Source organism: Nematostella vectensis, chromosome 10, assembly GCF_932526225.1.
Source record: "Nematostella vectensis chromosome 10, jaNemVect1.1, whole genome shotgun sequence".
NCBI lineage: Eukaryota > Metazoa > Cnidaria > Anthozoa > Actiniaria > Edwardsiidae > Nematostella > Nematostella vectensis.
Window position 1 is genome coordinate 14,962,477 of NC_064043.1, and position 21,817 is coordinate 14,984,293.

The 21,817-nt window shown below is 43.3% G+C and overlaps 1 protein-coding gene across 10 annotated transcripts in view; it reads right to left on the reverse strand.

The window, feature by feature from the left end:
• LOC5503383 (transmembrane protein KIAA1109) overlaps positions 1 to 21,817 on the reverse strand; it is a 101,839-nt gene that overhangs the window by 27,864 nt on the left and 52,158 nt on the right. For all 10 annotated transcript variants that reach the window (XM_048733413.1, XM_048733411.1, XM_048733412.1 and 7 more), the window contains 11 exons: positions 7,969 to 8,083; positions 7,619 to 7,852; positions 7,014 to 7,206; positions 6,320 to 6,598; positions 6,063 to 6,141; positions 5,425 to 5,637; positions 3,140 to 3,371; positions 2,636 to 2,725; positions 2,128 to 2,388; positions 770 to 907; positions 226 to 346 (listed from right to left, as the gene is read on the reverse strand). In XM_048733413.1, coding sequence (XP_048589370.1) covers positions 226 to 346; positions 770 to 907; positions 2,128 to 2,388; positions 2,636 to 2,725; positions 3,140 to 3,371; positions 5,425 to 5,637; positions 6,063 to 6,141; positions 6,320 to 6,598; positions 7,014 to 7,206; positions 7,619 to 7,852; positions 7,969 to 8,083 — 1,955 coding nt within the window. The remainder of the gene's footprint in view (positions 1 to 225; positions 347 to 769; positions 908 to 2,127; positions 2,389 to 2,635; positions 2,726 to 3,139; positions 3,372 to 5,424; positions 5,638 to 6,062; positions 6,142 to 6,319; positions 6,599 to 7,013; positions 7,207 to 7,618; positions 7,853 to 7,968; positions 8,084 to 21,817) is intronic.

A 21,817-nucleotide genomic window follows, 5' to 3' on the forward strand; every position in this document is an offset into this window, starting at 1 on the left:
ATCATATACAGAAAATGTACACAAAAGGGATCGGACAAGACCTATGACATCTTAACTTTAATGTAAAATCCGGGATAACGCTTTGCCAAATCTTGAAAGTATGCAACTATTGTAACCCACATAGTCTTTCATATGGTCTTTTGACTTTGAAGGCTTCAACCTAGAAGGTGAAGTTAAAGATAGGACTGGATATACTAAGTCGAGATAAGGGGTTTGGGTCCTTACTTTGCCTGAGCTGTCCTGGCTCTGGGGGAGACGGAATAGCGTTCGACACTTCAAGAGCCATCACCCCGGTATCCAGTCGTACCGCGGTTGATGACGGGGTCGTAGCCGTCACTTGGATGCCCTGAAAGAAAAGCTCTTCATCAAATACTTAAGATAAAAAAGGGTTACCACCACGCGAATTTATGCTCCATCATTAGACTACACACACAAAAACAAAGCACCCTTTATCATAAGCTTTGCTATATAAGGACAGTGTAATTAATCAACACTTTGCAGTGTCCACTTTTTTTAAGTTTGTTTCTCAAAACTAAACATCGCGTGAGATTTATTGTAAGGTATTGGAAAGGTCATGGCAATTAAATAGACAGGTATGACGAAATTTATTGGTAGTGGTATGTATTTGTAATATATTTATATTACTTTGCAACAGCAATAACGTTACCAATTCACATAGTATTGAAGCGTTCCGCTGTCATACAAGTAGACTGAAGTGCAGCAGTACGATGTCCATGTTTATAGTATTGTAGCTTAACGTTTAAGTCACCTTTAGAGTAAGTTTGAATGAGTAGAGAATAGGCACTTCCTTTTCTTTGGTGGAATCAATGCTATCCACAGACGCGCTCCGCCATAGCGGTACAGGCTGGCTCTCGCCCGACACTCGCTGCAACACTTCATTCACTTCCTGAGAAACATAAGCAATAACATCTTATTCACCTCCTGAGAGACATAAGCAATAACACCTCATTTACCTCATGTGAAACATAAGCAATAACAACTTATTCACCTAATGAGAGACATGAGCTATAACACCTTATTCACCTCTTATGAAACATAAGCAATAACACCTTATTCACCTCCTGACACACAAGGAATAACACCTTATTCCCCTCCTGTAAAACATAAGCAACAACACCTCATTCACATCCTGGGAGACATAAGCAATAACACCTCATTCACATCCTGAGGGACATAAGCAATAACACCTCATTCACATCCTGAGGGACATAAGCAATAACACCTTATTCACCTCCTGAGAGACATAAGCAATAACACCTCATTCACATCCTGAGAGACATAAGCAATAACACCTCATTCACATCCTGAGGGACATAAGCAATAACACCTTATTCACCTCCTGAGAGACATAAGCAATAACACCTTATTCACATCCTGAGGGACATAAGCAATAACACCTCATTCACATCCTGAGGGACATAAGCAATAACACCTCATTCACATCCTGAGGGACATAAGCAATAACACCTCATTCACATCCTGAGGGACATAAGCAATAACACCTCATTCACATCCTGAGGGACATAAGCAATAACACCTCATTCACATCCTGAGGGACATAAGCAATAACACCTTATTCACCTCCTGAGAGACACAAGGAATAACACCTCATTCACATCCTGAGGGACATAAGCAATAACACCTCATTCACATCCTGAGGGACATAAGCAATAACACCTTATTCACCTCCTGAGAGACACAAGGAATAACACCTCATTCACATCCTGAGGGACATAAGCAATAACACCTCATTCACATCCTGAGGGACATAAGCAATAACACCTTATTCACATCCTGAGGGACATAAGCAATAACACGTTATTCACCTCCTGAGGGACATAAGCAATAATATTCAGCTAAAAAGTGTCTACTGTCACAGAGACAGACAAGCAGCTTTAGTAGAGAATTGTTATCATATGGTAAAAGCCAATCTGTTGTAGTAGACCAACGTCAATCAAACGGAAATTGCCAATCAGTTGTAGTAAAGCAACGTCAATCATACGGTAATAACCAATCAGCTGTAGTAAACCAACGTCAAACATACGTTAATAGCCAATCAGCTGTAGTAAACCTACGTCAATCATACGGCGATAGCCAATGCCTTACCTTCATGAAGCTTTTCTGCACAAACACAAGATGATTTAGCAAGTCTGTGGTGAGGCTATGCTGGAACGCCCCGACCTCAGCAGCAGCGTTCAGTCTCCCCTTGGTCCCTGTGTAGTACACACGGATCCAATCTCTGTTAGCGTTAGGTTTGGCTTCGCCTCTAGCTGGCCGGGAGGGTCTGGACGTGAAATCACCTGACACTGTGACAGGCGGCAGCTCCACCTCGGTGGATGAAGGAATGTTGGACTCGACGGACTGGACCTACGGATGAAAAAAGTGGAATAAGGAAAGGCCAGAATCTATATGTATTCTTAATACTCTAGATAACTGGACCTAAGGATTGAAAAAAGTGGAATAAAGAGAGACTGAATCTAGAGATGTCCTTGATACTTAAGATAACTGGACCTAAGGATTGAAAAAAGTGGAATCAAGGACTCAAACTAACTGTCATTCACTAGACGAAATCAACTAGACGAGTTCGGGCTAGGATTCACATGTTATACTTTACCTTTGATGAGAACATAAGGCTGTGCGTTGGCATGGAAACTTTAAACAGGCTGTTCTTTCCGGTGCATCCATTTGCCGATACCCGACCGATCTAAAAATAAAAACAATATGACGCGCCAATTTTAGGGAGTAGAAAGAAAATCGTAATATACCATAAATATCCCCTGAGGAGAAACTAACGGTAAAACTATTTACCCATGCAGAAAAAGAAAGATCGGGACAAGCATGGGTGGTGAGTCTGCATCCATGTGGGCAATTAGAGTTGGCGAGTGTTGGTCAATTGGGCGAAGGACCAAGTGAATCCCAAACGCCGCTCGTCATAGGCATCCATAAGAAGCGTTTAATCTCCTTTGGATCTAACCCTGTAGCCCGATGTCAGTAGAGTGAACGGAAGAGTGAAGCCGTTCAGAATTAAAACTAGTATAAAAATATGCAACTAGAAGTTGCTAGTGGCTGGTAGATCTTGATAGATCCATCTATCAACATTTACCCTTATCGGGCTTACCCTGTAGCCCGCTTTTAGTGACGGCAGCAGAGAGGCCCCAAGAGTGAAGCCCTTGAGAACTACATTGAACGTGACCCGAGGCATGCTAGCATCGTTCCCGTCCACGCTATCCATTGGGGAGAAAGCCTTAAATCCAGTTGGGGAGGCAAAGTGCTGCTTGACAAACTCTGCTGGGACCCCTGAGATCCTACGGCTGATGCGCGTCGAGCTCGCATCCCAGCTTCCCATTGACCTGTCAGTAAATAAATGATTGGTCGTAACCACACCTCATTTAGCCGAAAGATCTCTATATGAATATCGTACATGGATGAGGTGGTTGCCTTCAACTGGTTTGAGACTTGGCATACATCTCATTATTAATAACTCGAGAAAACAATCCATTCAACTTTAAATCAAATAGGTCCTGACCCTTCTTGTTGCCCATGCGCTTGAACTTGACAACCTTCAAGGCTAAAAGGCGTCTTGACTTCTTCTTCTTCTTCTTCTTCTTGACAAAAAATGTTTCCCTGTCTTCTCGTGAAAATATACCTTATAGAGTAAGAACTCGCTGAGAGATTGTAGAAGCTCCACTCACCGTATCACTGATAGCAGAGTCTGTATGAGCTCCACTCACCGTATCACTGATAGCAGTCTGTATGAGCTCCACTCACCGTCTCACTGAGTCTGTATGAGCTCCACTCACCGTATCACTGATCGCTGAGTCTGTACGATCTCCATTCACCATATCACTGATCACTGAGTCTGTATGAGCTCCACTCACCGTATCACTGATCGCTGAGTCTGTATGAGCTCCACTCACCGTATCACTGATCGCTGAGTCTGTATGAGCTCCACTCACCGTATCACTGATCGCTGAGTCTGTACGATCTCCATTCACCATATCACTGATCGCTGAGTCTGTATGAGCTCCACTCACCGTATCACTGATCGCTGAGTCTGTATGAGCTCCACTCACCGTATCACTGATCGCTGAGTCTGTATGAGCCCCACTCACCGTATCACTGAGTCTGTTTGAGCTCCACTCACCGTATTACTGACCGCCGAGTCTGTATGAGCTCCACTCACCGTATCACTGATCGCTGAGTCTGTATGAGCTCCACTCACCGTATCACTGATCGCTGAGTCTGTATGAGCTCCACTCACCGTATCACTGATAGCAGAGTCTGTATGAGCTCCACTCACCGTATCACTGATAGCAGAGTTTGTATGAGCTCCACTCACCGTATCACTAATCGCTGAGTCTGTATGAGCTCCACTCACCGTATCACTGATAGCAGAGTCTGTATGAGCTCCACTCACCGTATCACTGATAGCAGAGTCTGTATGAGCTCCACTCACCGTATCACTGAGTCTGTATGAGCTCCACTCACCGTATCACTGATCGCTGAGTCTGTATGAGCTCCACTCACCGTATCACTGATCGCCGAGTCTGTATGAGCTCCACTCACCGTATCACTGATCGCCGAGTCTGTATGAGCTCCACTCACCGTATCACTGATAGCAGAGTCTGTATGAGCTCCACTCACCGTATCACTGATAGCAGAGTCTGTATGAGCTCCACTCACCGTATCACTGAGTCTGTATGAGCTCCACTCACCGTATCACTGAGTCTGTATGAGCTCCACTCACCGTATCACTGATCGCTGAGTCTGTATGAGCTCCACTCACCGTATCACTGATCGCCGAGTCTGTATGAGCTCCACTCACCGTATCACTGATCGCCGAGTCTGTATGAGCTCCACTCACCGTATCACTGATAGCAGAGTCTGTATGAGCTCCACTCACCGTATCACTGATAGCAGAGTCTGTATGAGCTCCACTCACCGTATCACTGAGTCTGTATGAGCTCCACTCACCGTATCACTGATCGCCGAGTCTGTATGAGCTCCACTCACCGTATCACTGATCGCTGAGTCTGTATGAGCTCCACTCACCGTATCACTGATAGCAGAGTCTGTATGAGCTCCACTCACCGTATCACTGATAGCAGAGTTTGTATGAGCTCCACTCACCGTATCACTGATCGCTGAGTCTGTATGAGCTCCACTCACCATATCACTGATAGCAGAGTCTGTATGAGCTCCACTCACCGTATCACTGATCGCTGAGTCTGTACGAGCTCCACTCACCGTATCACTGATAGCAGAGTCTGTATGAGCTCAACTCACCGTATCACTGATAGCAGAGTCTGTATGAGCTCCACTCACCGTATCACTGATAGCAGAGTCTGTATGAGCTCCACTCACCGTATCACTGATAGCAGAGTCTGTATGTGCTCAACTCACCGTATCACTGATCGCTGAGTCTGTATGTCACTGATGTGGCGAGATATCGCGCGCGAACTGCGGGTCATCATCGTGTGAAGCGCCACCGGATGTTGCGGGATGTCAATCTCGATCAGTCCAAGCGTCAGTAATGCCAGGTTCTTTTCTTGATCACGATCATGTGAGGATGTGTATAAGGCATGAGAACGATTCAAGTGGCATGTTATAACAGTTCTGTCGAAAAAATAAAAGAATCATAAAAGAACTGGAATTATAAATGAAAACACTAGGAAATGGTTTATTTTATTAATGCCGTATACTACCGTGTTGCCCAACTGTAATTTATTTCTAGTGTTTTGTAGACTTACCCCGCAACTTACCTATAACTGTCTGAATTAGGTAGGTCCCATTAATACTCTGTAGTTATGCCTAGTGCACACTAGCGACATATCGACATAACGACATGGGCGCGCGCACTCTTATCTTCGACATAACGACAGGGACATAATGACATAAAAGAAAGAACATGTTTTTTTTCTTTTATGTCATTATGTCCATGTCGTTGTGTCGGGCTAAACATAGTGCGCGCGCCCATGTCGTTATGTCGATATGTTGCTAGTGTGCACTAGGCATTACAGATTACTCTTTTAATAACTTGCCTGGTCTGCCGTTGGACTTTTTCTAGCAGGGAAACACTGATACTTCCAAGGTGCGCAGACACAGAGCCCGTACATTGACCTGTAAAAAAGTTAAGAATTATGGACAGTACGGAGAATCCCTGCGTATAAGATGTCTACTTAAAAAACGTACATCGACCTGTAATGAAAGTCAGGCATTACAGACTACCTCCCCGTTTTAGATATCTACTTAAAATGATATTTTTCCGATCAAATCTCATCACCCGATTTTGACTCACCAAAGCTTGGCCCATCCATCTCGCCCCTTCTTGTTACTGAAGAATTTACGTCTTTTATTTCTGTCTCTAGGACCAGTCCACCGATCATAGCAAGCAGTCGGGTTCGGGGTAGGGTGACCACACCTGAGAGGGTGTAGTCGGGGAGTGTCAGCTCGTGCCAGTCCCTGTGGCTAATATCGGACTGGCGAGTGCTTTGGGAGGCTGGTCCCGATGGACGCCTGCGGGGGCCGTCTTCAATGTCTATACGTACATCACATGGTTTTTCTGGCGATATTCGTTCTGTAAAATGAGAATGGCTAGAATGATAATGAATTCTTAGGGTGGTGTTTGTGTTTTGGCATTGATCGATGGATGTTTCTACACTTAAACCAACAATAAAGTACAAATAGATATATAAAAAAATAAACCCGAGTTCTTTCTTGGAACATTACCCAAATGAATCGAAAAGATCGGAGGACAAATGCCTGATTGAGCCCCTTTACACAGAACCGTTTCCGCTGTTGCATTCATATTTCAAATGCGTCGAATATATGGAGCCAGCCCTTGATGGACGAAAAAAGATAGCTAGCTATACGAGACCCGTGTAAACAGAGAGAGAAAATTCTCACGGTTCTGCGTAAACACCGCTCCCGGGTACACATTTGTGAGCAATCATGAATTCCACAGGCACCATGTAAAAGGGGCCTTTCCTCACCTGCAAAGCCACCTCTTTTCATAAAGCCTTTATTCTTGGCTTCTCTTGGAAGAGAGGAATACAAGTCTAAGACTTGGTACATGATCTTCCAGCACTTGACCATGGGGACAGAGGGCTGCTGCCTGGGCGAGCTCCCGGGGACAAACAGCTGAGCGAACTCTGGTACAGGACCGTCAGTGCTGTCCATAGCAACCTGATGGCAGCACACACAGATAACGTATCACGATTTTAGAACTGGCTTATTTATAATGAAACTCAAATAAGTAACATTGATCTTTAGAGTACGAGGGGTATTATTAGTATGCGAGAATCAAAGTTTTAATTAAGCTTGAAGGGTTCGTCATGTCCTGGTGCGCACTAAAGCATCCATTTGTCACGCTGTTGGCTAGTAATTGTAAAACGATCATATAGTATTTTCCCCGTATTTTCATTGGCTTGCTACCGAAACGAAAAACTCTTGTGCTTGATTTGATTGATTCAATTGGTGTTTTGTTAGAATGACGAAATGCGGGCTGACAGAGAAGCTTTAACAGCAGCTCTGCAATGCCCATCTTTTCGATGGCTAGAAGCCCTTTCACATTTACGGTCCACATATCCACACTTACCTTGGACTCGGAATAGCTCAACAGCAACTCGACCATATCCGCCATCTGTATGGTCAGACGCACAAATGATAGGTTCACCCGCTGAGTGATCGTACCGCAGCTGACATTGAACTTAACCGAGGTAGCCTTGGAACTAGTCAGGTCATCGCCCGACTCCCCGTGCGGCAACCTATCTCGTACCAGTTTAAAACAGAACTCTTTGGCGAGAAAGACTGGGTCGGCATCACTGAATAGCTGAAAGATAAGAGTTAACAGCTACAATTTAACGCTACCACATGACGACAAGGAAACATTAGCAGGCGACGTCACGCCAAATCAGCGGGATTACATTCGCATGTGTGTAATTCTACCTGTTTGCTAATAGAAGGCTTGTCCTCATCTGCGGCGGAGGTCTTGCCCTCCCCCTTCCCTTTGCTTTTAGTCAGATTGTCAAACCCACCACTCACAAGGTCCATTCGCACATACCTGAGAAGAAAACCAAAATATCAATAACCAGTAACTAGTAACCACTTTTAAGGCCCAGTCAGACTGCACTGAATCGATTCAGATTTAAGAATGGTGTTACAAGTTTAGGAGTTGGCCAAAGAAAATTGAGAAATTTGCATATTTAGCGTGAGACCCTCGATCTACGTCATCGATCCAATCCCCTTTTTGGCGCTTCCACAAATGTAAGGGGTAACCCTCGAAGCTCTGTTAAACTATCTGATTCTATTCAGATAAATTATGATAACCTGGAAGCTTGTTTATTCTTCGCCTGTTCAGATAAAATGCTATATGCTAAAATGCTATATAACTTAAATGGATGTGAGCAAAAAGAAATGTTGAAGGGATGACTAGTCTTTTATTGATAATATAACTAATCAAAGGCTGTATGAGCCAACTAGTGAATACAAATGTATTTTCCTAGTTATGTTCTTTTGTGCATAAAAGATATACAGGATACGGAACATAGCATGAACACATCCAAGATGCTGAGAGTACACAAAAATGTCCTTATACCTTTTTTTTTTCTTTTCGATGTCATGACACACCAAGAACAGTATAATTAATTATTATCATAAAAAGTAAAAAACAAAAAAATGAGCGCCCTCAATGGGAATCGAACCCGGGTAGCTGCGGTCATAGACCAGTGTTCGCACCGCTAGACTAACGTGCCATTACTGAGTTGACCAGTAATTTGAAATTATTTTTATTACTATTGGTATCGTAATGATCGAAAAGCTTTTTGCTAGCATGTAAAATTTCAGCATATTCTTTCCGGAAACAAAATAAAATACCCGCAATAATTGATCACGCAACTGTCATACAATGTGTTTATGCTATTAACATTCTAGAAAAGCGCAAAATCGTTATTCGATGAAGAAGCGGGGGCTATATGTTTGTACGAGTTTTGTTTGATATTTAGTTTATTTGATTGGGAAGAATTGTGAAAAAGTAATTTGTGGAAATCTATCCTCTTCTATTTAGTCCTTCGAACAGAGGTTTTTTCTTATTACCCGGCGACCAGATACCCAGCTAACAGATCCTTTACCTTATGTTTCTCGGACTTAAAAGTCGCAGTTTTACTTGTTGCTCTTCCAGCACAAATTCAAACAAAACAACGCGAAAACCCAGAGACGCGAATCAACAAGTACTAAAAGAAAGAGCTTTGGTAGCATTTTACTTGTTTTGTTTGCAAAATAACAACTTGAGTTGGACTGAACCGTTAAAGGTCGATTGACGTCGGTGACGAAGGCACATGCGCACGCTCAACCCACATGGAAGACGTTTTCTGAAAATACTAGCTTATATATATTTTACGGCTGTACAAACAAATGAAGGTAGCGGTCACAGGTCGATGCCAAAGCCATTTTATAGTACTGAGCTGAGCATTAACCGAAAGTTGAACACCGTAAGTTTACAGGATGACCTAAGGATTGCTGTATTGCAAAAGCACAAAAAAACTCTCGACCGAATTTAAACTATTTTCAAAGTAAATTACAACAACAACCCCTCAGACAATCCTAGGTGTGAACTGGAGGTCGGCAAAGCAATGGCTGACATTGCAAGCATAAGTCCTTCGTCCAAATCTAACTTAAGCTTAGTACTAAACGCAACAGTACTAGCAGTATCCTCGTCTTTAGCTACTTTAGGTAATCGCTTGAGGTCTTACTTGAGTTTGGTACTAAACGCAACAGTACTAGCAGTATCCTCGTCTTTAGCTACTTTAGGCAATCGCTTGGGGTCTTACTTGAGTTTGGTACTAAACGCGACAGTACTAGCAGTATCCTCGTCTTTAGGTAATCGCTTGGGGTCTTACTTGAGTTTGGTACTAAACGCGACAGTACTAGCAGTATCCTCGTCTTTAGCTACTTTAGGTAATCGTTTGGGGTCTAACTTGAGTTTGGTACTAAACGCGACAGTACTAGCAGTATCCTCGTCCTTAGCTACTTTAGGTAATCGCTTGGGGTCTTACTTGAGTTTGGTACTAAACGCGACAGTACTAGCAGTATCCTCGTCTTTAGGTAATCGCTTGGGGTCTTACTTGAGTTTGGTACTAAACGCGACAGTACTAGCAGTATCCTCGTCTTTAGGTACTTTAGGTAATCGCTTGGGGTCTTACTTGAGTTTGGTACTAAACGCAACAGTACTAGCAGTATCCTCGTCTTTAGGTAATCGCTTGGGGTCTTACTTGAGTTTGGTACTAAACGCGACAGTACTAGCAGTATCCTCGTCTTTAGCTACTTTAGGTAATCGCTTGGGGTCTTACTTGAGTTTGGTACTAAACGCAACAGTACTAGCAGTATCCTCGTCTTTAGCTACTTTAGGTAATCGCTTGGGGTCTTACTTGAGTTTGGTACTAAACGCAACAGTACTAGCAGTATCCTCGTCCTTAGCTACTTTAGGCAATCGCTTGGGGTCTTACTTGAGTTTAGTACTAAACGCGACAGTACTAGCAGTATCCTCGTCTTTAGGTAATCGCTTGGGGTCTTACTTGAGTTTGGTACTAAACGCAACAGTACTAGCAGTATCCTCGTCTTTAGGTAATCGCTTGGGGTCTTACTTGAGGTTGGTACTAAACGCAACAGTACTAGCAGTATCCTCGTCCTTAGCTACTTTAGGCAATCGCTTGGGGTCTTACTTGAGTTTAGTACTAAACGCGACAGTACTAGCAGTATCCTCGTCTTTCGGTAATCGCTTGGGGTCTTACTTGAGTTTGGTACTAAACGCAGCAGTACTAGCAGCATCCTCGTCTTTAGCTACTTTAGGTAATCGCTTGGGGTCTTACTTGAGTTTGGTACTAAACGCGACAGTACTAGCAGTATCCTCGTCTTTAGCTACTTTAGGCAATCGCTTGGGGTCTTACTTGAGTTTGGTACTAAACGCGACAGTACTAGCAGTATCCTCGTCTTTAGCTACTTTAGGCAATCGCTTGGGGTCTTACTTGAGGTTGGTACTAAACGCAACAGTACTAGCAGTATCCTCGTCCTTAGCTACTTTAGGCAATCGCTTGGGGTCTTACTTGAGTTTGGTACTAAACGCGACAGTACTAGCAGTATCCTCGTCTTTCGGTACTTTAGGTAATCGCTTGGGGTCTTACTTGAGTTTGGTACTAAACGCGACAGTACTAGCAGTATCCTCGTCTTTAGCTACTTTAGGCAATCGCTTGGGGTCTTACTTGAGTTTGGTACTAAACGCAACAGTAATAGCAGTATCCTCGTCTTTAGGCAATCGCTTGGGGTCTTACTTGAGTTTGGTACTAAACGCGACAGTACTAGCAGTATCCTCGTCTTTAGGCAATCGCTTGGGGTCTTACTTGAGTTTGGTACTAAACGCAACAGTACTAGCAGTATCCTCGTCCTTAGCTACTTTAGGCAATCGCTTGGGGTCTTACTTGAGTTTGGTACTAAACGCGACAGTACTAGCAGTATCCTCGTCTTTAGGTACTTTAGGTAATCGCTTGGGGTCTTACTTGAGTTTGGTACTAAACGCGACAGTACTAGCAGTATCCTCGTCTTTAGCTACTTTAGGCAATCGCTTGGGGTCTTACTTGAGTTTGGTACTAAACGCAACAGTAATAGCAGTATCCTCGTCTTTAGGCAATCGCTTGGGGTCTTACTTGAGTTTGGTACTAAACGCGACAGTACTAGCAGTATCCTCGTCTTTAGGCAATCGCTTGGGGTCTTACTTGAGTTTGGTACTAAACGCAACAGTACTAGCAGTATCCTCGTCCTTAGCTACTTTAGGTAATCGCTTGGGGTCTTACTTGAGTTTGGTACTAAACGCGACAGTACTAGCAGTATCCTCGTCCTTAGCTACTTTAGGTAATCGCTTGGGGTCTTACTTGAGTTTGGTACTAAACGCAACAGTACTAGCAGTATCCTCGTCTTTAGCTACTTTAGGTAATCGCTTGGGGTCTTACTTGAGTTTGGTACTAAACGCGACAGTACTAGCAGTATCCTCGTCTTTAGGTAATCGCTTGGGGTCTTACTTGAGTTTGGTACTAAACGCGACAGTACTAGCAGTATCCTCGTCTTTAGCTACTTTAGGTAATCGCTTGGGGTCTAACTTGAGTTTGGTACTAAACGCGACAGTACTAGCAGTATCCTCGTCCTTAGCTACTTTAGGTAATCGCTTGGGGTCTTACTTGAGTTTGGTACTAAACGCGACAGTACTAGCAGTATCCTCGTCTTTAGCTACTTTAGGCAATCGCTTGGGGCCTTACTTGAGTTTGGTACTAAACGCAACAGTACTAGCAGTATCCTCGTCTTTAGGCAATCGCTTGGGGTCTTACTTGAGTTTGGTACTAAACGCGACAGTACTAGCAGTATCCTCGTCCTTAGCTACTTTAGGTAATCGCTTGGGGTCTTACTTGAGTTTGGTACTAAACGCGACAGTACTAGCAGTATCCTCGTCTTTAGCTACTTTAGGTAATCGCTTGGGGTCTTACTTGAGTTTGGTACTAAACGCGACAGTACTAGCAGTATCCTCGTCTTTAGCTACTTTAGGTAATCGCTTGGGGTCTTACTTGAGTTTGGTACTAAACGCGACAGTACTAGCAGTATCCTCGTCTTTAGGCAATCGCTTGGGGTCTTACTTGAGTTTGGTACTAAACGCGACAGTACTAGCAGTATCCTCGTCTTTAGCTACTTTAGGTAATCGCTTGGGGTCTTACTTGAGTTTGGTACTAAACGCAACAGTACTAGCAGTATCCTCGTCCTTAGCTACTTTAGGTAATCGCTTGGGGTCTTACTTGAGTTTGGTACTAAACGCGACAGTACTAGCAGTATCCTCGTCTTTAGGTAATCGCTTGGGGTCTTACTTGAGTTTGGTACTAAACGCGACAGTACTAGCAGTATCCTCGTCCTTAGCTACTTTAGGTAATCGCTTGGGGTCTTACTTGAGTTTGGTACTAAACGCGACAGTACTAGCAGTATCCTCGTCTTTAGCTACTTTAGGTAATCGCTTGGGGTCTTACTTGAGTTTGGTACTAAACGCAACAGTACTAGCAGTATCCTCGTCTTTAGCTACTTTAGGCAATCGCTTGGGGTCTAACTTGAGTTTGGTACTAAACGCGACAGTACTAGCAGTATCCTCGTCCTTAGCTACTTTAGGTAATCGCTTGGGGTCTTACTTGAGTTTGGTACTAAACGCGACAGTACTAGCAGTATCCTCGTCTTTAGGTAATCGCTTGGGGTCTTACTTGAGTTTGGTACTAAACGCGACAGTACTAGCAGTATCCTCGTCTTTAGCTACTTTAGGTAATCGCTTGGGGTCTTACTTGGTATGTAATTCATCTAAATGCAAAGAGCTAGTTTTCCGCAAGAAAGGGTGTAATCAGAATATCGAGTTAGTGAACAACATTCCGCAATGTACGGTATTACCGATTCTAGGGATTACCTTTCAGTCTAACGGCAAATACAGTGAACATGTGCGTTCCAAGTTAACAAAGGCAAATAAGTGTCTTTACATTTTAAGATCTTTAAGAAAGGAAGGAATTTGTCAAGAAGAACTCGATCACCTCTTTAAGTCTATTGTCCTTCCTAATTTCACTTATGGCTTGTCCGTTTTTGGTGCCTCAGACTCGGATCTCACAAACATACAGAACTTCCTAGAGAGATGCTTTAAAAGGAAATACATTTCAAACATTGTAAACATCCGTAAACTTCTAGAGGAGGCAGATAAGAAGATTTATCGTACTCGCTTAGATCAACCTGAATATCCTCTGAGCAAAATCCTGCCTAAGAAAAAAGACCAAAAATACAACCTCAGAAAAAGAAATGTGATTTATCCTAGGGTTAACTCAGAGCGATTCAAAAATACTTTTGTCAATAGGCTTGTCTTTAAATATAGTGACATATAATTGATGTAGCGCATTTACTTATAATCGGTTTCTCCTACATTTTGTAAACTTAGACATGTTGATTTATCTAAGGCAATAAAGATTATTATTATTATTATTACTTGAGTTTGGTACTAAACGCGACAGTACTAGCAGTATCCTCGTCTTTAGGCAATCGCTTGGGGTCTTACTTGAGTTTGGTACTAAACACGACAGTACTAGCAGTATCCTCGTCCTTAGCTACTTTAGGCAATCGCTTGGGGTCTTACTTGAGTTTGGTACTAAACGCGACAGTACTAGCAGTATCCTCGTCTTTAGGTAATCGCTTGGGGTCTTACTTGAGTTTGGTACTAAACGCGACAGTACTAGCAGTATCCTCGTCTTTAGCTACTTTAGGCAATCGCTTGGGGTCTTACTTGAGTTTGGTACTAAACGCGACAGTACTAGCAGTATCCTCGTCTTTAGGTAATCGCTTGGGGTCTTACTTGAGTTTGGTACTAAACGCGACAGTACTAGCAGTATCCTCGTCTTTAGCTACTTTAGGCAATCGTTTGGGGTCTTACTTGAGTTTGGTACTAAACGCAACAGTACTAGCAGTATCCTCGTCTTTAGGTAATCGCTTGGGGTCTAACTTGAGTTTGGTACTAAACGCGACAGTACTAGCAGTATCCTCGTCTTTAGCTACTTTAGGCAATCGCTTGGGGTCTAACTTGAGTTTGGTACTAAACGCAACAGTACTAGCAGTATCCTCGTCTTTAGGTAATCGCTTGGGGTCTTACTTGAGTTTGGTACTAAACGCAACAGTACTAGCAGTATCCTCGTCTTTAGGTAATCGCTTGGGGTCTTACTTGAGTTTGGTACTAAACGCGACAGTACTAGCAGTATCCTCGTCTTTAGGTAATCGCTTGGGGTCTTACTTGAGTTTGGTACTAAACGCAACAGTACTAGCAGTATCCTCGTCCTTAGCTACTTTAGGCAATCGCTTGGGGTCTAACTTGAGTTTGGTACTAAACGCGACAGTACTAGCAGTATCCTCGTCTTTAGCTACTTTAGGTAATCGCTTGGGGTCTAACTTGAGTTTGGTACTAAACGCGACAGTACTAGCAGTATCCTCGTCCTTAGCTACTTTAGGCAATCGCTTGGGGTCTTACTTGAGTTTGGTACTAAACGCGACAGTACTAGCAGTATCCTCGTCTTTAGGTAATCGCTTGGGGTCTTACTTGAGTTTGGTACTAAACGCGACAGTACTAGCAGTATCCTCGTCTTTAGGCAATCGCTTGGGGTCTTACTTGAGTTTGGTACTAAACGCGACAGTACTAGCAGTATCCTCGTCTTTAGGTAATCGCTTGGGGTCTTACTTGAGTTTAGTACTAAACGCAACAGTACTAGCAGTATCCTCGTCTTTAGCTACTTTAGGCAATCGCTTGGGGTCTTACTTGAGTTTGGTACTAAACGCAACAGTACTAGCAGTATCCTCGTCCTTAGCTACTTTAGGCAATCGCTTGGGGTCTAACTTGAGTTTGGTACTAAACGCGACAGTACTAGCAGTATCCTCGTCTTTAGCTACTTTAGGTAATCGCTTGGGGTCTTACTTGAGTTTGGTACTAAACGCGACAGTACTAGCAGTATCCTCGTCTTTAGCTACTTTAGGTAATCGCTTGGGGTCTTACTTGAGTTTGGTACTAAACGCGACAGTACTAGCAGTATCCTCGTCTTTAGCTACTTTAGGTAATCGCTTGGGGTGTTACTTGAGTTTGGTACTAAACGCGACAGTACTAGCAGTATCCTCGTCCTTAGCTACTTTAGGTAATCGCTTGGGGTCTTACTTGAGTTTGGTACTAAACGCAACAGTACTAGCAGTATCCTCGTCTTTAGGTAATCGCTTGGGGTCTTACTTGAGTTTGGTACTAAACGCAACAGTACTAGCAGTATCCTCGTCTTTAGCTACTTTCGGTAATCGCTTGGGGTCTTACTTGAGTTTGGTACTAAACGCGACAGTACTAGCAGTATCCTCGTCTTTCGGTAATCGCTTGGGGTCTTACTTGAGTTTGGTACTAAACGCAACAGTACTAGCAGTATCCTCGTCTTTAGCTACTTTCGGTAATCGCTTGGGGTCTTACTTGAGTTTGGTACTAAACGCGACAGTACTAGCAGTATCCTCGTCTTTCGGTAATCGCTTGGGGTCTTACTTGAGTTTGGTACTAAACGCGACAGTACTAGCAGTATCCTCGTCTTTAGGTACTTTAGGTAATCGCTTGGGGTCTTACTTGAGTTTGGTACTAAACGCAACAGTACTAGAAGTATCCTCGTCTTTAGCTACTTTAGGTAATCGCTTGGGGTCTTACTTGAGTTTAGTACTAAACGCGACAGTACTAGCAGTATCCTCGTCTTTAGCTACTTTAGGTAATCGCTTGGGGTCTTACTTGAGTTTGGTACTAAACGCAACAGTAATAGCAGTATCCTCGTCTTTAGCTACTTTAGGTAATCGCTTGGGGTCTTACTTGAGTTTGGTACTAAACGCGACAGTACTAGCAGTATCCTCGTCCTTAGCTACTTTAGGTAATCGCTTGGGGTCTTACTTGAGTTTGGTACTAAACGCAACAGTACTAGCAGTATCCTCGTCTTTAGGTAATCGCTTGGGGTCTTACTTGAGTTTGGTACTAAACGCAACAGTACTAGCAGTATCCTCGTCTTTAGGTAATCGCTTGGGGTCTTACTTGAGTTTGGTACTAAACGCGACAGTACTAGCAGTATCCTCGTCTTTAGGTAATCGCTTGGGGTCTTACTTGAGTTTGGTACTAAACGCGACAGTACTAGCAGTATCCTCGTCTTTAGCTACTTTAGGCAATCGCTTGGGGTCTTACTTGAGTTTGGTACTAAACGCGACAGTACTAGCAGTATCCTCGTCTTTAGCTACTTTAGGTAATCGCTTGGGATCTTACTTGAGTTTGGTACTAAACGCGACAGTACTAGCAGTATCCTCGTCTTTAGCTACTTTAGGTAATCGCTTGGGGTCTAACTTGAGTTTGGTACTAAACGCAACAGTACTAGCAGTATCCTCGTCTTTAGGCAATCGCTTGGGGTCTTACTTGAGTTTGGTACTAAACGCGACAGTACTAGCAGTATCCTCGTCTTTAGGCAATCGCTTGGGGTCTTACTTGAGTTTGGTACTAAACGCAACAGTACTAGCAGTATCCTCGTCTTTAGCTACTTTAGGTAATCGCTTGGGGTCTTACTTGAGTTTAGTACTAAACGCGACAGTACTAGCAGTATCCTCGTCCTTAGCTACTTTAGGCAATCGCTTGGGGTCTAACTTGAGTTTGGTACTAAACGCGACAGTACTAGCAGTATCCTCGTCTTTAGGCAATCGCTTGGGGTCTTACTTGAGTTTGGTACTAAACGCAACAGTACTAGCAGTATCCTCGTCTTTAGCTACTTTCGGTAATCGCTTGGGGTCTTACTTGAGTTTGGTACTAAACGCGACAGTACTAGCAGTATCCTCGTCTTTAGGTAATCGCTTGGGGTCTTACTTGAGTTTGGTACTAAACGCGACAGTACTAGCAGTATCCTCGTCTTTAGGTAATCGCTTGGGGTCTTACTTGAGGTTGGTACTAAACGCAACAGTACTAGCAGTATCCTCGTCTTTAGCTACTTTAGGTAATCGCTTGGGGTCTTACTTGAGTTTGGTACTAAACGCGACAGTACTAGCAGTATCCTCGTCCTTAGCTACTTTAGGCAATCGCTTGGGGTCTTACTTGAGTTTGGTACTAAACGCGACAGTACTAGCAGTATCCTCGTCTTTAGCTACTTTAGGTAATCGCTTGGGGTCTTACTTGAGTTTGGTACTAAACGCGACAGTACTAGCAGTATCCTCGTCTTTAGCTACTTTAGGTAATCGCTTGGGGTCTAACTTGAGTTTGGTACTAAACGCGACAGTACTAGCAGTATCCTCGTCCTTAGCTACTTTAGGTAATCGCTTGGGGTCTTACTTGAGTTTGGTACTAAACGCAACAGTACTAGCAGTATCCTCGTCTTTAGCTACTTTAGGTAATCGCTTGGGGTCTTACTTGAGTTTGGTACTAAACGCGACAGTACTAGCAGTATCCTCGTCTTTAGGCAATCGCTTGGGGTCTTACTTGAGTTTGGTACTAAACGCGACAGTACTAGCAGTATCCTCGTCTTTAGGCAATCGCTTGGGGTCTTACTTGAGTTTGGTACTAAACGCGACAGTACTAGCAGTATCCTCGTCTTTAGCTACTTTAGGTAATCGGTTGGGGTCTTACTTGAGTTTGGTACTAAACGCAACAGTACTAGCAGTATCCTCGTCTTTAGCTACTTTAGGTAATCGCTTGGGGTCTTACTTGAGTTTGGTACTAAACGCGACAGTACTAGCAGTATCCTCGTCTTTAGGCAATCGCTTGGGGTCTTACTTGAGTTTGGTACTAAACGCGACAGTACTAGCAGTATCCTCGTCTTTAGCTACTTTAGGTAATCGCTTGGGGTCTTACTTGAGTTTGGTACTAAACGCAACAGTACTAGCAGTATCCTCGTCCTTAGCTACTTTAGGTAATCGCTTGGGGTCTTACTTGAGTTTGGTACTAAACGCGACAGTACTAGCAGTATCCTCGTCTTTAGGTAATCGCTTGGGGTCTTACTTGAGTTTGGTACTAAACGCGACAGTACTAGCAGTATCCTCGTCTTTAGCTACTTTAGGTAATCGCTTGGGGTCTTACTTGAGTTTGGTACTAAACGCAACAGTACTAGCAGTATCCTCGTCTTTAGCTACTTTAGGCAATCGCTTGGGGTCTAACTTGAGTTTGGTACTAAACGCGACAGTACTAGCAGTATCCTCGTCCTTAGCTACTTTAGGTAATCGCTTGGGGTCTTACTTGAGTTTGGTACTAAACGCGACAGTACTAGCAGTATCCTCGTCTTTAGGTAATCGCTTGGGGTCTTACTTGAGTTTGGTACTAAACGCGACAGTACTAGCAGTATCCTCGTCTTTAGCTACTTTAGGTAATCGCTTGGGGTCTTACTTGGTATGTAATTCATCTAAATGCAAAGAGCTAGTTTTCCGCAAGAAAGGGTGTAATCAGAATATCGAGTTAGTGAACAACATTCCGCAATGTACGGTATTACCGATTCTAGGGATTACCTTTCAGTCTAACGGCAAATACAGTGAACATGTGCGATCCAAGTTAACAAAGGCAAATAAGTGTCTTTACATTTTAAGATCTTTAAGAAAGGAAGGAATTTGTCAAGAAGAACTCGATCACCTCTTTAAGTCTATTGTCCTTCCTAATTTCACTTATGGCTTGTCCGTTTTTGGTGCCTCAGACTCGGATCTCACAAACATACAGAACTTCCTAGAGAGATGCTTTAAAAGGAAATACATTTCAAACATTGTAAACATCCGTAAACTTCTAGAGGAGGCAGATAAGAAGATTTATCGTACTCGCTTAGATCAACCTGAATATCCTCTGAGCAAAATCCTGCCTAAGAAAAAAGACCAAAAATACAACCTCAGAAAAAGAAATGTGATTTATCCTAGGGTTAACTCAGAGCGATTCAAAAATACTTTTGTCAATAGGCTTGTCTTTAAATATAGTGACATATAATTGATGTAGCGCATTTACTTATAATCGGTTTCTCCTACATTTTGTAAACTTAGACATGTTGATTTATCTAAGGCAATAAAGATTATTATTATTATTATTACTTGAGTTTGGTACTAAACGCGACAGTACTAGCAGTATCCTCGTCTTTAGCTACTTTAGGCAATCGCTTGGGGTCTTACTTGAGTTTGGTACTAAACGCGACAGTACTAGCAGTATCCTCGTCTTTAGCTACTTTAGGCAATCGCTTGGGGTCTTACTTGAGTTTGGTACTAAACGCAACAGTACTAGCAGTATCCTCGTCCTTAGCTACTTTAGGCAATCGCTTGGGGTCTAACTTGAGTTTGGTACTAAACGCGACAGTACTAGCAGTATCCTCGTCTTTAGCTACTTTAGGTAATCGCTTGGGGTCTTACTTGAGTTTGGTACTAAACGCGACAGTACTAGCAGTATCCTCGTCTTTAGCTACTTTAGGTAATCGCTTGGGGTCTTACTTGAGTTTGGTACTAAACGCGACAGTACTAGCAGTATCCTCGTCTTTAGCTACTTTAGGTAATCGCTTGGGGTCTTACTTGAGTTTGGTACTAAACGCGACAGTACTAGCAGTATCCTCGTCTTTAGCTACTTTAGGTAATCGCTTGGGGTCTTACTTGAGTTTGGTACTAAACGCGACAGTACTAGCAGTATCCTCGTCCTTAGCTACTTTAGGTAATCGCTTGGGGTCTTACTTGAGTTTGGTACTAAACGCAACAGTACTAGCAGTATCCTCGTCTTTAGGTAATCGCTTGGGGTCTTACTTGAGTTTGGTACTAAACGCAACAGTACTAGCAGTATCCTCGTCTTTAGCTACTTTCGGTAATCGCTTGGGGTCTTACTTGAGTTTGGTACTAAACGCCACAGTACTAGCAGTATCCTCGTCTTTCGGTAATCGCTTGGGGTCTTACTTGAGTTTGGTACTAAACGCAACAGTACTAGCAGTATCCTCGTCTTTAGCTACTTTCGGTAATCGCTTGGGGTCTTACTTGAGTTTGGTACTAAACGCGACAGTACTAGCAGTATCCTCGTCTTTCGGTAATCGCTTGGGGTCTTACTTGAGTTTGGTACTAAACGCGACAGTACTAGCAGTATCCTCGTCTTTAGGTACTTTAGGTAATCGCTTGGGGTCTTACTTGAGTTTGGTACTAAACGCAACAGTAATAGCAGTATCCTCGTCTTTAGCTACTTTAGGTAATCGCTTGGGGTCTTACTTGAGTTTGGTACTAAACGCGACAGTACTAGCAGTATCCTCGTCCTTAGCTACTTTAGGTAATCGCTTGGGGTCTTACTTGAGTTTGGTACTAAACGCAACAGTACTAGCAGTATCCTCGTCTTTAGGTAATCGCTTGGGGTCTTACTTGAGTTTGGTACTAAACGCAACAGTACTAGCAGTATCCTCGTCTTTAGGTAATCGCTTGGGGTCTTACTTGAGTTTGGTACTAAACGCGACAGTACTAGCAGTATCCTCGTCTTTAGGTAATCGCTTGGGGTCTTACTTGAGTTTGGTACTAAACGCGACAGTACTAGCAGTATCCTCGTCTTTAGCTACTTTAGGCAATCGCTTGGGGTCTTACTTGAGTTTGGTACTAAACGCGACAGTACTAGCAGTATCCTCGTCTTTAGCTACTTTAGGTAATCGCTTGGGGTCTTACTTGAGTTTGGTACTAAACGCGACAGTACTAGCAGTATCCTCGTCTTTAGCTACTTTAGGTAATCGCTTGGGGTCTAACTTGAGTTTGGTACTAAACGCGACAGTACTAGCAGTATCCTCGTCTTTAGCTACTTTAGGCAATCGCTTGGGGTCTTACTTGAGTTTGGTACTAAACGCAACAGTACTAGCAGTATCCTCGTCTTTAGGCAATCGCTTGGGGTCTTACTTGAGTTTGGTACTAAACGCGACAGTACTAGCAGTATCCTCGTCTTTAGGCAATCGCTTGGGGTCTTACTTGAGTTTGGTACTAAACGCAACAGTACTAGCAGTATCCTCGTCTTTAGCTACTTTAGGTAATCGCTTGGGGTCTTACTTGAGTTTAGTACTAAACGCGACAGTACTAGCAGTATCCTCGTCCTTAGCTACTTTAGGCAATCGCTTGGGGTCTAACTTGAGTTTGGTACTAAACGCGACAATACTAGCAGTATCCTCGTCTTTAGGCAATCGCTTGGGGTCTTACTTGAGTTTGGTACTAAACGCAACAGTACTAGCAGTATCCTCGTCTTTAGCTACTT